Below are 15,321 nucleotides of genomic sequence, written 5' to 3'. Positions count from 1 at the left end.
CGTTGATGAGGCAGCACTGATGGGCACTGATAGGCGGCACTGATGGGCACTGATAGGCAGCACTAAAGGGCACTGTTAGGCAGTACTAATGAGGTGGCACGGATAGGCGGCACTGATAGACAGCACTAATTAGGGGTCACGGATAGGCGGCACTAATATGCAGCACTGATAGGCGGCACTGATAGGTGACACTGATTATGGGTACTGATAGACAGCACTGACTGGCACAACCCCTGGGCACTGACTGGTGGCACTGACTGGCAGCACTGCTGGGCTGCACTGGTGGGTGGCACTGGTGGGTGGGCACAGGTGGGTGGCACTGGTGGGCACAGGTGGGTGGGCACAGGTGGGTGGCACTGCTGGGCACAGGTAGGTGGCACTTCTGGGCACAGGTAGGTGGCACTGCAGAGTGGCACAGGTGGGTGCACTGCTTGGCACAGGTGGGTGCACTGCTGGGCATGGGTGGGCAGAGCTAGTGGGCGCACTGCTGGGCGGAACTTGCGGGTGGCACTACTGGGCACCGATCATCAGGGCACTGATCATCAGAGCCCTGATGATCGGTGCCGATCCCCGCTCTGACAACTGCCGGTTCTCGGCAGTACTTTCCTCACGATCTGACAGCGTGAGGAAAGTGCAGCCAAGAACCAGCACTTGCATTTCCCTCTGATCAGCGTGTCATTGGACACCGCTGATCAGGTGGTAAAAGGCCGCTGTGATTGGCCTTTTACCACATCACGTGATCAGCTGTGTCCGTAGGACACAGCGATCACGGAGATCGCCGGGTGCGCGCCCCCTGGGGAGCGCAGGAGAGCGCGTTCTGGGAGGACGTCATATGACGTCCACCCAGAACTGGCCAGCCGCAGTGCAGCCGTCATTCGGCTATCTAGTCATTCGGCTATCGGCAGCTAGTTAAAAACCGTTTGTTTAGCCGCGTTTGCATACCGCGTTTATGCGTGTTTATGAGCTTCTGCAATTAGAAGCGTTTTTTAAAGATAACCTCAGGAGACCTTCCAAAATGCCCAGAATGCACTGAAACACAGTAAAAAATTAACTATTTCAGACATTTTGAGAGAAATAGAGAGAGCAGAAGCAGAGAGAGCAGTATTTGTTGAGATTATCTAACTTTTTTTTTGTGGTGTTTGGATGTGTTCCAGCTCATTTCTGTGCAGAAATTATTGCAGCAGTGTCTAACATATTTTCTTTCATGCGAAACCTCAAAGTATGGTGTACCAGGTCCATTTGAGTACCGGGAAAACACTTTACATGCATTTTTCATGATGAAAAAAGGCTCTGGACAGCATCTGGAAATGGAAGAGTTAAAAAAAAATTTCAAACACAAACGCTTATAAACGCGGTTAGCCGCGTTTACAAGCGTTTGGCATTTGAAACGCTGATAAAATCTACTCCTGAACGCAAGTTTTCTGCGTTAAAAAAAGATTGTAAACTCAACTGCCTGTAAACGACATAGTGTACATGGACACATAGGAAAACAATAAGGAGAGTTCAGGGGCTGCTGAAAAAAACGCTGAACAGCTCCTAAACATGATTTTATCAGCTGCAGTGTACGTGAGCCCTAAAGCCTGAGATACTCACATACTCACCTCCACTCCAAAGATCCGATGTCTGCGTGGTCCCTCGTTAGCTGTGGCATACCGAGCATACCTGCATGCGCAGTTTATTTTACATTTCTGGCATAATACTATTGTGCCAGGATGACAAACTCTCATGCATGCATGGGTTACTTTAACATCGTGTTACAATATCCCGCGATGGCCTATCAAGCTGGCCAAAGACTGGTGAAGAGAAGATACCAATGCTGGACCTTATGGACTTCAGACCACTAAAGAGTATCTTTAGTTCCACTTTAAGTTTTAATTTCAGTTAACATAGAACTAAATCCATCTATTTAACTGTTTCCAAAACAGTTACGTAAATTTTAAGAGGAACTGAAATTCCGCAGTAACAAACAGCAAGCAGGCGGGTCTTTATTGCAGAAGAGACATGCAATACAATGTCCCTACTTGCCTGTTTTCTGTCTTTGGCACTGTAAATGGAGCTGTGCATGCTGCACATAACTGCAATTGAATACAGAAAACACTTTACCTTTTTCCCCTCTTCCCCTGACCTAACCTCACCCACCCTGCTCCTCCACAGATTCATACTTACCTTGATCTGACTGCTGAGGCTTCCGGTGATTCTTTACATCCTGGCAGGTTTCACATTCTGGTCACCTGTGCATTACAGCCCTATAGACTTTTATGTTTCCCACCATATTCCTTTGCCTTCAGCTCTAAAACACTGTCCCATAGAAGTTTCTGAGGCTGTAATGCACAGGTGCTGCCAAGAGAGTGAAACTTGAGGCTCTGGATGTAAACGAACAGCACAACTGCAGCAGTCGGATTGAGGTAAGTATACATCTGTGGAGCATGAGGGTGCGTTTGTTTAGGTCAGGGCATGGGCAAAAAAGGATAGCTGTACTTTGTCTTAAAGTGCACTATTTCTTTAAATGCCAGGGTTTGGGTAGGAGGAGGGTTATGTGTTAGGTTTCCGTTAATCATTAGTTATAGCCTTTCTCAACCAGGGTGCCCAGGCACCCTGGGGTGCCTTGAGGTTTCTTCAGGGGTGCCTTGGCAAAATGTCTAAAAATTGCCTAAAACTTGTATAAAAGCCAGCAGGTGGAACAAGCCTGCATTTTAGTTACACAAAGCCACAGGTTTTCATTGTGCACCTTTAAGACCTTCTAGCTGCCGGCATCCTGACAACCAATGACATCATCAGTTGATAAAGGGGATGTCAGCTGCCTTCACAGATCCTAGTTTGACCTTCCCCTGCCCCTCTCCATCAGTGCTGGGGTCACATTAGCTCAGTGATGGAGAAAAACTGAGGGAGAAGAGCAACACTGGAATACTAGTCAGTACCAGTGCGCAAAAGTGTGCTTTGGAAGAATAAATCACCGCTAAACTTGGGTGTCCTACATGTGTGGATGTTGCTGCATTATATGAAACTATTACAATAGTTTTTCACATTTTAGAACAGGGTGCCCTTTTAAAATTATGGACAGTCTTGAGGCACCCATTTTAGAATGGGGTGCCTCAAGACTGTCCATAATTTTAAACCGTGCCTCGGGACTGTCCATAAGCCTTGATTGAAAAAAGGTTGAGAAACAATGGCTTAGAGGTCATTGTTGATTGTTGACACTGTTTATGTTTACCTGCTTTCAATACTTAAAGCTCCCTGTAGAAAACATCTGCAATAAAGAGAAACCACACCCAAGTCTATTTTCTCTCCAAACCCATTTTACCTTTTTTACTGAATTGTCCTTCATTATCATACTCACAGGCCCAGTGAATTCAGCTTTGTTCTTCAGTATCCCTTGTTTCACTGGTACTCACTTGAACCATTAACATACTCCTTACACAATGAGGCTTAGATTTATTTCTTTGTTTTTTAGAAACACCAACTGTTTTTTTAGAAACCCCACCTGTTTGGGTTTCTCTCCTAGGCTAGAATGATGAGTGCAGCTTCAAACAGCCTCCTGGGACACCAGAAGAGGGCGCAGATCAACTTTAAGCCAAGTCCTCTTGGGTAGTGGACATGTAGAAAACACTGTTTAGTGCAGGCTGAGGCTTTAAAAAATGGGATGAATAGTAAGTTTTGTGGTCTACACATCATCACGCTTTTTGATGAGGATAGAGACTGCACCGTTTGATAAAAATACAGTCACCTCCAAGGAGGAACTTGGGTGTGAAAATGAAGTTCCATGGTTACAGCATGACTATATAGCCGTGGTGCTTAACCTGCGGTCCTTTGGTATACAATGTATAGCCCTCGGACCTCAGCAGTCTGTATTGGGAACATTGATTAGGTAATAGCATTGATCTCTACCAGCCTCATGTAACATGTTCCCAGTTTCCCATTGTCCTCTGCTGCATATCTCCAACCAAAAATGTAGTATGTTCACACGCTCAGCCCCTCTAATAGGTCTGCAATTTTGACAGTCCCTTCAAGCATTACATGTATTGAATATTATGTGAGGTTCTTTGGTGAGGTCAAAGGGCACATTTGAGGCCCCCTTTAGCTCATGAGTTGACAACCACTCTGCTAATTGCTAAAGTACTGTTGGGTGGTGGCCATGTTAAAAACATTGTTGGACACAGGCTGAGTCTTTCAAAAGTGGGATAAATAGTAAGTTTTAGGGTCTACGTGTCAATGCACGTTTTGATGAGGAGGATTAACACTGCCCCTAATGCTAAAAATATAGTCACCACTAAGGAGGAACTTCACTTTAGTGTGTGAAAATGAAAGGTGTTTTGTGGTCATAGCATGACTATAGAGCCCTGGTGTCCAAGTGGTGGCCTGAGCAATGCATGCAGCTCTTTGGTATATGATGTGCTGCCCTTGGACCTTAGAAATCTGTAGTGGGAACATTGATTAGGGCAATAGTATGATTTCTACCAGCCTCATGTAGCATGTTCCCAGTTTCCTATTGTCTTCTGCAGCATATCTCCAGCCAAAAATGTAGCATGTCCACACTCTCCGACCCTCATTTCCTCTATTATGCCTGCAGTTTCTGACAGTCCATTCAAGCATTACATATGTTGAACATTATGTGCAGCCATTTTGTGATGTCAAGGGCCACATTTGAGGCCCCCTTTAGCTCATAAGTTAACAACCACTTTGCTAAATGCTAAAGTACTGTTGAGTGGTGGACATGTGGAAAACATTGTTCGGCACAGGCTGAGGCTTTGAAAAATGGAATGAATAGCAAGTTTTGGGGTCTACATGTTAACGTGCTTTTTGATGAGGAGGACTGAGACTGCCTGATATAATGAAAATACAGTCACCTCTAAGGAGGAATTTCACTTGGATGTGAAAATGAAAGGTGTTCTGTGGTAATAGCATGACTATTGAGCCCTGGTGCCGAACCTGCAGTCCTTTGGTATATGATATACAGCCCTCGGACATCAGTAGTCTCTGGTGGGAACATTGATTGGGTAATAGCATTGATCTCTACTACCCTCATGCAGCATGTTCCCAGTTTCCTATTGTCTTCTGCTGCATATTTCCAGCCAAAAATGTAGCATGTCCACAATATCTAACCTCATTTTCTCTATTAGACCTGCAGTTTCTGACAGTCCTCTCCAACATTACATATATTGAACATTATGTGGAACCCTTTGGTAATGTCAAGGGCCACATTTGAGGCCCCCTTTAGCTCATACGTTGACAACCACTATGTTAAATGCTAAAGTACTGTTGGATGGCGACCATGTGGAAAACACTGTTCTGCACAGGCTGAGCCTTTGAAAAACAGGATGAATAGCAAGTTTTGGGGTCTACATGTTAACGTGCTTTTTGATGAGGAGGACTGAGACTGCCTGATATAATAAAAATAAAAAATACAGTCACCTCTAAGGAGGAATTTCACTTGGGTGTGAAAATGAAAGGTGTTCTGTGGTAATAGCATGACTATTGAGCCCTGGTGCTCAACCTGCAGTCCTTTGGTATACGATATACAGCCCTCGGACCTCAGTAGTCTCTGGTGGGAACATTGCTTAGGTAATAGCATTGATCTCTACTAGCCCCATGCAGCATTTTCCCAGTTTCCTATTGTCTTCTGCTGCATATTTCCAGCCACAAATGTAGCATGTCCACAATATCTGACCTCATTTTCTCTATTAGGCCTGCAGTTTCTGAGTCCTCTTCAACATTACATATATTGAACATTATGTGGAACCCTTTGGTAATGTCAAGGGCCACATTTGAGGCCCCCTTTAGCTTATAAGTTAACAACCACTTTGTTAAATGCTAAAGTACTATTGGATGGTGACCATGTGGAAAACACTGTTCTGCACAGGCTGAGGCTTTGAAAAACAGGATGAATAGGACGTTTTGGGGTCTACATACCAATGGGCTTTTTGATGACGAGGATTGAGAATGCCCAGTATGATAAAAAATAAAATAACAGTCACCACTAACAAGGAACGTCACTTGTGGGAAAATGAAAGGAGTTCTGTGGTCACAGGATGACTATAGAAGGACAGGCAGGGGAGACGTCATCCTTGCCCTGGTGAGGAATGGGGAAGTGGGTAACGTAAAAAAGAACTCGCCCTCCTCTCAAAAAACAAAAGCTGAAATTTCGTGACAGGCTGAGGGGAGGAAGACTATGGGGGTAACTTTCAAACGTAAGTGAAGGCCCCTCTAAGCCTTTTCAGCAGAACATATAGAAAGATATCTGAACAAAGCTGACTAGCCTCTATAACTTTCCCCGTGTACAGCACGACATTGTTTTCATATTTCCAACACTCCAATTGCCTCCATTCCCTGCCTTCAGTTCACCTCATAACAAGCACATCTTATTTATGTGTTATGTGATATTATACAGCTTTTCTTGGGGGATATGACTGGTTCTATCCAGACAAAGGCTGCTGGACTTCGAACCCCTCGCCTCTCCCCTCGATAGGCGGATATTGCAATATCTGGGTAAGTTTCTGTGCGGCGTGACGACATTGTTTTCCTTTCCCAGCCTCCCCCGCACACAAAAACAAGAGGCAACGGATGGAAACAGGGGGCGTGGCCACGCGAGCAGAAGTCCGAGTCCGCACTGCAACAGGCGCCCGTCACGGAACTAGCACTCCCATTGGCTGTCGGTGAGGCGAGCTCTTTGTCATTGGCGCTGAGGCAGCGAGGGCGGAGTGAGCGTTCTGTTTTTTTGGCTGAGTTGGGAAGGTCGAGCTGCGAGTTGCGTGTTGGACGCTGAGGAGAGCAGTGAGGAGGAAGTGAGACACCGGAGGAGGCTTTTATGACCAGACACCTATTTGGGTGAATTATTGAACGGTCACCACTGTCGTGTGGGAGACAACGAGGAGCCAGCTTTGAAGTCTTGGTAAGTTCTGATGTGGCTGCTGACGGGTTCGGACCCGCCTCTCCAGGCGCCATGTTGTCCCTTCTTCTCTGCTCGGTTCTTTGTTCGCTTCTTTTGTCTTTATTGGACTTCCCTGTACCTAGAATTGGTTCGAACACTTCACATTTGCTCTTCGTGATTAGTTGATGGATTTCAGGATCAGTTCCCGGCGTTTCTGACAATGTCTTGTGGTTTCGCTGTTACTTTAACCGCCCCTTCCCCCTCCCCATCTGTCTATTATTGTTTATCAACAATCGCTGCCCTGGATGGAGCTCTCCTGCTCTGATCCTCACATCCACGCTGATCATTCCTGACATGGCATGTAACAGGCACATCCTTCCTTAACGGCCATCCTTTTATTTTGTTTACATTGTTTCTTAGATTAGACGAGACTTTAGATGTGAGTGAATGTGCTTTCTTGGTACAGTACACAGATCACTTGTTTTTATTTCCTTCCATAGCCTTGATCTGCCCCTAGTATTGTATTGGGAAGGTACTATTGCTTTTCACACAAAGGCAATTGTCCTTTTTCAGATCGAAGTGTGGGCACTATTGAACTGTTCCTGATTTTGATTTGCTCTCCTGTCATTCTGCACTCACATTGGGCTACAGCAAGTGTCCCAGTCACAATTACATCACCTATGCCAACCAGATCCGAGAGATCCCTGCTTCTGTGCTCAGTCATCTATAGAGATTTGTGTGATCAGGCCCAGTTTGTGCTCACAGGGATAACAAACGCTACTAGATCACACATGAACTGTTCCAGGGCTCACCTCTTCCAAGTGGTCCCAGCCACAGTTCACTTGGTGGCACCCTGGCACAGTTCACTTGGTGGCACCCTGGCACAGTTCACTTGGTGGCACCCTGGCACAGTTCACTTGGTGGCACCCTGGCACAGTTCAGCACACTTGCTACACAAACGAACTTGACCAAGGCGATGATCCATGCCTGGGTTTATTTTGTTTTTTAAATATATTACAGGTACTTGTATAGAGCCATCAGTTTACACAGTACTTTACATTTATATTGTACATTCACATCAGTCACTAGCCCTTAAGGAGCTTACACTCTAAGCCCTGGTTCACACTGGATGTGACTTGCATGTCCTGCGACTTGCAAATTGTATGCTAAGTCTGCCCTATTGTCTGTAATTGGTGCGGTTCCGACTTGGTTGGAGCTGCACTGATTTCAAAAGCAGTACATGCACTACTTTTGGTGCGATGTGCATAGACATCTCTATCAGATGTCTTGTAACTCACACTTGAAATCGGCGAGTCCCCCTACTTTGAAATCGGGCTTGATGTGAATGGAGGGTAAGGTCCCTAGCTCCTATTCATACATACACATACTAGGGCCGATTAACCTACCAGCATGTCTTTGGAGTTTGGGAGTTCAGTTAAAGCTGCTATTGTGAATGCAGCCTGATCAACTAGCTGAAAATAACTTCCTGGTGTGTTGGCTTTACTTTCTGACTGTTGCCCTGTATTATTGTTGGGGGGGGGACCATTATACATTTTGGTGTATTATTGTTTAACCTGGTAATCTAACAAGAAGAGTCTTTAAGCTGGTTGAATGAAATGGGGGAAACTTATTTTTTGGGGGGGGGGGGGGGTTCTTAATGTAGGTATTTCTTATATGGTGCTGAGTAAGGATCTGTTAATCTGTGTAATGACTGTTGTTCAGTAAGAGTTATTGTAGATGTGAAGGGTCATGTGACTGTAGCTATATTTTTAATTGGAATCCCTCTAAATCCACTAAGTTTACATGTAGCTTTTTATTATTTTCCTTCGTCTTTGTTTACTCCGTGTTGCAATAAGTGCTTCCTGCTGGCCACACTTTGTACTGCTGATCTGTTTGGCTTTTCCTGTGCACGTACGTTGTCTGTTACTCCTCCTTTTCGCTCACCAGACCCCTCCTCTTATTTCATTTGTTTTTTTCCCTAACAGCTGTGCAGACTTCACTCGGCACCATCCCCTGCTGCCTAGAGCCCAGGGGATTCATGTTGGATTTGGACTGTTACTTGCTCATGCAAACACACTTTGACAAGCTAAGGCGAGGATCACAGAGGACAGTAGGAACCTTGTTGCATCTGAGATCTGGAAAGGGTGTGGAGGCGTTTGAAGGATCAGCTGGAAGGTAATTTCCTTTTTTTTTTTTTTTTTTTTTTTTTTTCTCCCAACCATGTGTTATTGTATTGAAAACGAACAACGGACTTATTTTGGTCTACCAAATACAGCAAAAAGTCTTTTGTTACTTGTTCAGTGTCCTGTGTACAAGGATATGTTTATGAGATGAGAAGTGTGTGGTGTTGGAACTTCATCAGAAATGAGTTAGGCAGGGCTGACCATATGTTCTTTGGAATACAGAAACCGAAATACTGTTATGTCAGGAAGTTGGGAGAACACTAAATCAGCAGCACTTGTTCTGTACTTGCACGCTGCATAAATGCTAAATCATGGGGGAAATAGAAGTGTTTCTAGAGGTGCTGTGTGTTTTTTTTTTTTTTTTTTAAATTTCCCCTTGACACGCACTGTAATTATGGCTAACCATTGTTTGTCTTTTCCGGTTAAATAGCCAACTTGTACAGTTTATGTATTAGAGAATGTTACACTTCTAGTATAAGTATGAAGAGACGTGTTCTGTTTCTCACAACACACTCTACGGTTATTAGAGTAATGTCCTCACCTGCTTCAAGCATGCTTACATGGGGGAGAGCAGAAGCATGACCTCAACAATATGCTTTTTGTTAATGGCCAATTGGTGTTTAGGGGGAGCACCGACGTGGCAAATATTATTTATTATTATACAGTATTTATAAAGCGCCAATAGTTCGCTCAGGGCTGTACATTAGAGGGGGACAGAACATGTGACAGAACAATACCAATACAATGCAAAACATGAGGGGATTGAGGGCCCTGCTCTTTCGAGCTTACAATCTAGGAGGGAGGGATATGTATTGATTATCTGCTGAGAACCACAAGCTTACTCTCCTGGGTGTGTCTCCAAGAAGTGCTAGACAAAATAACACACTTTGACAGGCAGAACAGTCCTCATGTAATGTGTATTACAGCTACATGTCTTTGCCATTTTTTAGGTGTAAACTGAATTTTCAGTAACTGGATGTGCAGAATTGACATGGTTTAAATTTTTTTTTTTTTTTTTTTCCCCCATTTAAGGTGACACAAAGTTTGAAGATGGGAGGAGGTGAAAGATTTAACATTCCTATTCAACAGCATAGGCATAGTCTCGGCAAGCAGAACAACCGGCAAAAATTAGAGCGGAACAATCAGAAGATGAATACTTCTCATGGAAAAGATAGAGGTCGTGGTCCATCTGGCTTAGTATGGCAGGCCATGCAAAACAGAGCAAATAATAATCGTTCCTCAAACCAGAACTGGAATTCGGGTTTCCCTGGGCCAAAGAACCTCTTGAATTGTCAAGAAAACCAGAATTATGCCGGTGCCAAATTCAGTGAGCCACCATCACCAAGTGTTCTTCCAAAGCCACCAAGCCACTGGGTACATCTGTCCTGTAGTCCCGCCGAGAAAGAATTCATGTCTTTTCAACTCAAGACGCTGCTGAAGGTCCAAGCCTAAGCAGCCTGGACAAAATCGGCCAAGAAGTTACAATCCATTACAGAATTGCAAGTTGAAGACTGTCTTTTGTCTTTCGTTTCACTTCTTCAGCTATTTACCTACCATAAGGCACATAAACCAGTATGGAATGGATCCGTTCTGGCTAAAGTCACTCAGGAGCTAGACTGAACTTGTTAAGGAGAAACTTCTGTGAAGACTCCTGCATCTGAAGCACTTTTTCACAGTATAAATTGTGCGTATTGCACTGAATTTCCTTGTTTCCACCTCCTAACCAAATTAAGTATATACAATACTTTTTGCACTTGAAGTGAACTGGTGGGTGCAACTAAAGCTGGTTTGGAACAAGTAGCATTCTCCAGCTAGTCTTTACCTGTGCTTTACCTTTCTTGTATATTTTTAATTTGTTGCTTGTGCTGTGATAGCCCTTATATACATATCCTCTCACAGGGTGTGTGAATTTTGTCCCCCCCCTCTAGTTTTACCTGTCTTGAATTAGTCTAGCTGAACTGGGTTAGATGCTTTAGTCCTGTGTTTTGCCTATCTTCTTTAGTTGTAAACTAATTTTTGCATAGAGGTGATCCACCTTTCAAAACTGCTGCAGTTTTCTCCACCAATAGCAGGAGGATGGGTGTGCATAACCGAGACCGATCCTTCCTACACTGGTTTATTAGTTAAGTATATTACTTATATATAAATATTATGTGCCAACTAACACACTGCATGTTTGCACTGCCAGGGACTGCCAATATTTAAAGTAGGAAGTCTTTATTATGTGGCCTTTTTATATTATGTGCCCTCCCTCCCCCTTTTTTTTTTTTTCCCCCACTCACGGGCAGTTTGGCCCATGAAGTGTAAAAATCAGGAGTTCTAGGTTGTGAGGAATGCAAAGGCACAGCATACATCTGACAGCAGCCTGTCACTCAAGAACAAGCTGAAATGTGGCATCTAGAAGCAGTTTTGTGCAGCACTTGTTTAGGGATGGATACCCTGAACACAATTCCTGTGTTTGGGGCATGGGTCCCAAGTGTATACAGCCCTAAACCACTATCACTCAACTGGCAAAAGGTTGTCAAATATTTTCACCTGTCTATATTTTAGGCAGCTGGCAGTAAGCTGTATGCTGTACCTGTGCCTCCCTTGTGCTTAGAAGCCTGTCTTTTACACTGTGAAGGCCAAAGCGCCTTTGTGCATGAGGCTTTATAGGTTGTTTAAAATGTTTTGCGCAACATTTCAGAAAGTGTATATAGTCTGAACCACTCTTAAATATAAGCTAATTTGCTGTATATAAAGAGCACCATATTTGTCAGAAGTGTAGCACTCTACTGTATATGAAGTCCACCTCCTGTCCTGTAGAAAAGGCCGTGTGTATATATTTTATATACTTTTTTTTTTTTTTTAAAAATTGTTTTTTTTTTTATTTTTTTTTACATGACTAAAGCAGACCTTGTGTCCAGCATGATAGATATAGATATATATTTCTATTTCTGGGAGTAAAGGAGAACTTTGCATATACCTCATGGGAAAAATCAAGTCTGGCCCCTCAGATTGTCTCTGTTTTTCAGTTCTCCTCTCTGAACTAAAGGGCACAGGTCATTCTGCAAATTTTTTTTTTTTTATAGTTTTGTGAGAGTAGGCTGTCTAACAGACTGGGAATGTCTTACTCAGTCTGTTCTCTGACATGTCTAACATTGTAGAGCAGGTCCCTAGCACTTCACTCTGGACTAGAGTGCATATCAAATCTTTTTGGCCTGCTTTAAAATCTTTTATACGAAGACTGTTGGCAGTGTCTGTCTTTTTTAGCATTGCTGCTGTATAGTGAGTGTATAGCTTTTAGCCTAAATGTCAGATGTACACTCTTCAACTTGCCACTCTGTAATTGTCTTTAGCCTCGTATGTGATAAATGGAACTTTTGAAGTTCTGTAAATAACTGTAAAAGTTGTAGCATATGTAAATGAATGCAGGGAAATCCTGCACAGATAAAGTATTTTTTAGTACAAACTGCTGAATGTAGTCAGGCGCAAGCTGTGACTTCACATAATGAATATTTTGTTAAAGAAAACACATACGTGTGTATGAGTGTAGCCTTTGCACAAAGTGCCAGTATAAATATGTACACGTTCTCGTGTTCGCAGTTGTAACTGGTTCTGTAGTGGGATTGGTGCAAATGAAGCATTTAATGATTTTTATATATAAAAACTAAAAAAAAACAAAAAAAAAATACAGCTGCTAAAACCTGGTGACCACACATTGTTTTTGTATAAATAGATGTATTTTTTGATATTTTTAAGGCCTGAGCATGCCCACAGCTCAGTCTGATCGTGAAGATGTGTACTGTATTGGGCGTATGTAAATGAATTGTAGCTCAATTAGCATATAAGGAACTGTGTTGCACTGTACGGGCCTTCATTCCTTCAACCGTATTCCAAACCAATATTTAGGAGTACGCTAATTGCCATCCAAACATGAATAGACGTCTGTAAAGTGGAATAATCTTAAGCCCAATTGGACTGCGATAATTTTCTGACAACAGCCTTACCTCTCTCCCATCCTGGATTCCTGTTTTTTTTTTTTTTAAAGACTGGACATTCCTATATTCTTGTATAAAACAGGTTTCATTCTTCAAGTTTGTGCAATCTTACAAGTCTTCATACTCCTAAGTCAATGTCTGAAAGCTGCACTGTACATTTTGTCAGATGTTCTAATATGCATTTGTATCCACATCTGCGTTTACCTGAAATGTCTAAGATTATGCTAGATGGGCTTTTGTAACAAGTTTACACATGTGGGCAGCTGTGGAACCCTAATGTTAATGCTCTTTAATGGACTTTGTCCTAGAAAGTTTGAAAATGTACCTTGCACAGATATTTGAAAGCAGTATATGTTGCCAGTCTTCTGCATGACAAATTTTTTTTTTTTTTTTTTTCCTGGCAGCACAGTGTTCCAGATGGTATTTACGTAGCTATGGAAATTATCATAGGGAAGAAAATTTGGTACCAATATTTACTTTAATTGTGTGCTGGATTATTTTAACAATTAGGTCAAAATAAACTGTTTACTGCCCCAAGGTGCTTCATTACACCTTTTTTGTTTTACAACATGCTTTTATTCAAGAATGGCTATTTCTAAATGGCCTTAGTGCCTAAGCTATTTATTGAAACCTAAAAAATATACTGCTTTCTGGTCCACGTGAATGCACCCTTTAAGCTGCAAAGTGTTTATTTAATATTGACAATCTTTTTAGTCAAGTGGACGGCTGGCTGCTTGTTAGTAAGCAAGTAAGCTATGATAAATTTAGTACTTTTTTTGACTGATAAGGGTGTATCCTAAGAGCCCAAAATTTGTCCCCATGAGTATGTTTCATACAGTGTATCTGGAGGATTCATTTTAAAATTCAATGGCTGACCTCACACTAGGATATAAATTTTCATTTCTGTGCAAGCATTTCTTGAATACTGCTGTGCTGTATTCGTTTTGTGTTTAAATTGTATCAAAATTTAATGTGATTTGAATGTAAAATTCATCTATTTATACATCAAGAATGTGTCAGCAGCACTTGACAATACACAATCTGAAATTATGGAATTTCTAAACAATTGGCAGTGTTCTTAAATTTTTTTAAACTTTGTCCCCAAGGAAACGTTGTTCAAATGTGCCCCAAACAGAATTGGGTTAATTGAATATTTAGAAAAGATAAGTGTATTAATACACACAATTCGGAAAAAAAAAGTTGAAATAAAATTGAGTGACCCCCTAAATCTTGTCTTTTGTTTTATTTAATGATTATGTGTATAACATATTTATTTGTTTTTTTTTGTTTTTGTTTTTTTTTTTCCCCCACAAAATACTAACTTGGTTGATGTCCAGGTTTAGTCCTCATGAACAGTGGATGTTACAGCTGCTGGGTTTTTTTTTTCTTTCTTAAAGCTGTAAAAGTGCTCTATCGCTGAAACGCATTCAACCAGCATTTTTGGGCTAAATGCTAATGCAAAAAAAAAACAAAAAACAAACTTGAGTTACCGTGATTTTACATGGCTATCGCTACCAGTGTTATTAACACGCCCAGTGTGCATGGGGCCTTACTGTTCTTTTAAATAGTTTGGGCCAAGCTGGCCTAAATGGACTATTTCCTGCACTGGGTGTTTTGTATTAACTGTATGTAGTCTTCACTACATACAGTACTGGGTTCCAGGTGTGGGACAAAACCTTTTTACATTTCACACCTGGAACAAAAGGAGCTGAGCAATGCTTGGCCATTCATAGTTTTTGTATTCTACCTATTAATGTATACAAAACTTCTAAATTCGAGTCGAGTGTTTATCAGCCTGCCTTTTCAATTTGGTCAGTCAGCAGAGGCTTTGTGTTCAGTGATGGAGTGCAAAGCTAATGAAGTAAGATATTAAATATGCAACTCTTACAAAAATTAACAAACCTCAATATGTAAGATCTATTCCTGCCTCTTAAAGCTACTTTTAAAAACCACCACTAATACTTATTAGTGTAATCTAAAGTGCAAAAAAAAAAAAACAGTCCATCTGGATATCTGAAATGATGTGGTGCTCCTGCTGTCCGTTTCCAGTTCCTTCAGTTCACCTTCACCAGATCAGCGAGATTGTGGCCAAACATTACAGACCCATATATGTTCTATATTACTCACCAAACCACTTGGCAGGATGTGGAAAATGATTTTTTGCCTTCCCCTGTGGATGCTATTGAGCAAAACACAACACATCAGCGTGGAGCTTGGATAGTGACATACAGTTGTGGTCTGGAGCAGCCTGTGTACAGCTTGTTACATGCTTGACATTGGATACAATTTGTAA

General features: G+C 42.2%; 1 protein-coding gene across 1 annotated transcript; it reads left to right on the top strand.

The window, feature by feature from the left end:
- Positions 1-6,729: 6,729 nt before the first annotated feature.
- On the top strand, positions 6,730-14,256 carry PNRC2 (proline rich nuclear receptor coactivator 2). Its single transcript, XM_089688779.1, has 3 exons — positions 6,730-6,886; positions 8,851-9,040; positions 10,081-14,256. Exon 3 carries the CDS (start codon positions 10,099-10,101, stop codon positions 10,498-10,500), a length of 402 nt encoding a protein of 133 aa, XP_089544905.1. The 5' UTR covers positions 6,730-6,886; positions 8,851-9,040; positions 10,081-10,098; the 3' UTR covers positions 10,501-14,256.
- Positions 14,257-15,321: the final 1,065 nt, after the last annotated feature.

The sequence above is a fragment of the Staurois parvus genome, unplaced genomic scaffold (genome assembly GCF_062004578.1).
Source record: "Staurois parvus isolate SC_StPar_1 unplaced genomic scaffold, SC_StPar_1.0 ptg000454l, whole genome shotgun sequence".
Lineage (NCBI taxonomy): Eukaryota > Metazoa > Chordata > Amphibia > Anura > Ranidae > Staurois > Staurois parvus.
The sequence above is the reverse complement of the archived record's forward strand: the minus strand, read 5'-3'. Positions and strand labels throughout refer to the sequence as shown.

Excerpts from the sequence above, each read along its gene's own strand:
- PNRC2 (XM_089688779.1), top strand. The coding sequence starts at position 10,099 with ATGGGAGGAGGTGAAAGATTTAACATTCCTATTCAACAGCATAGGCAT.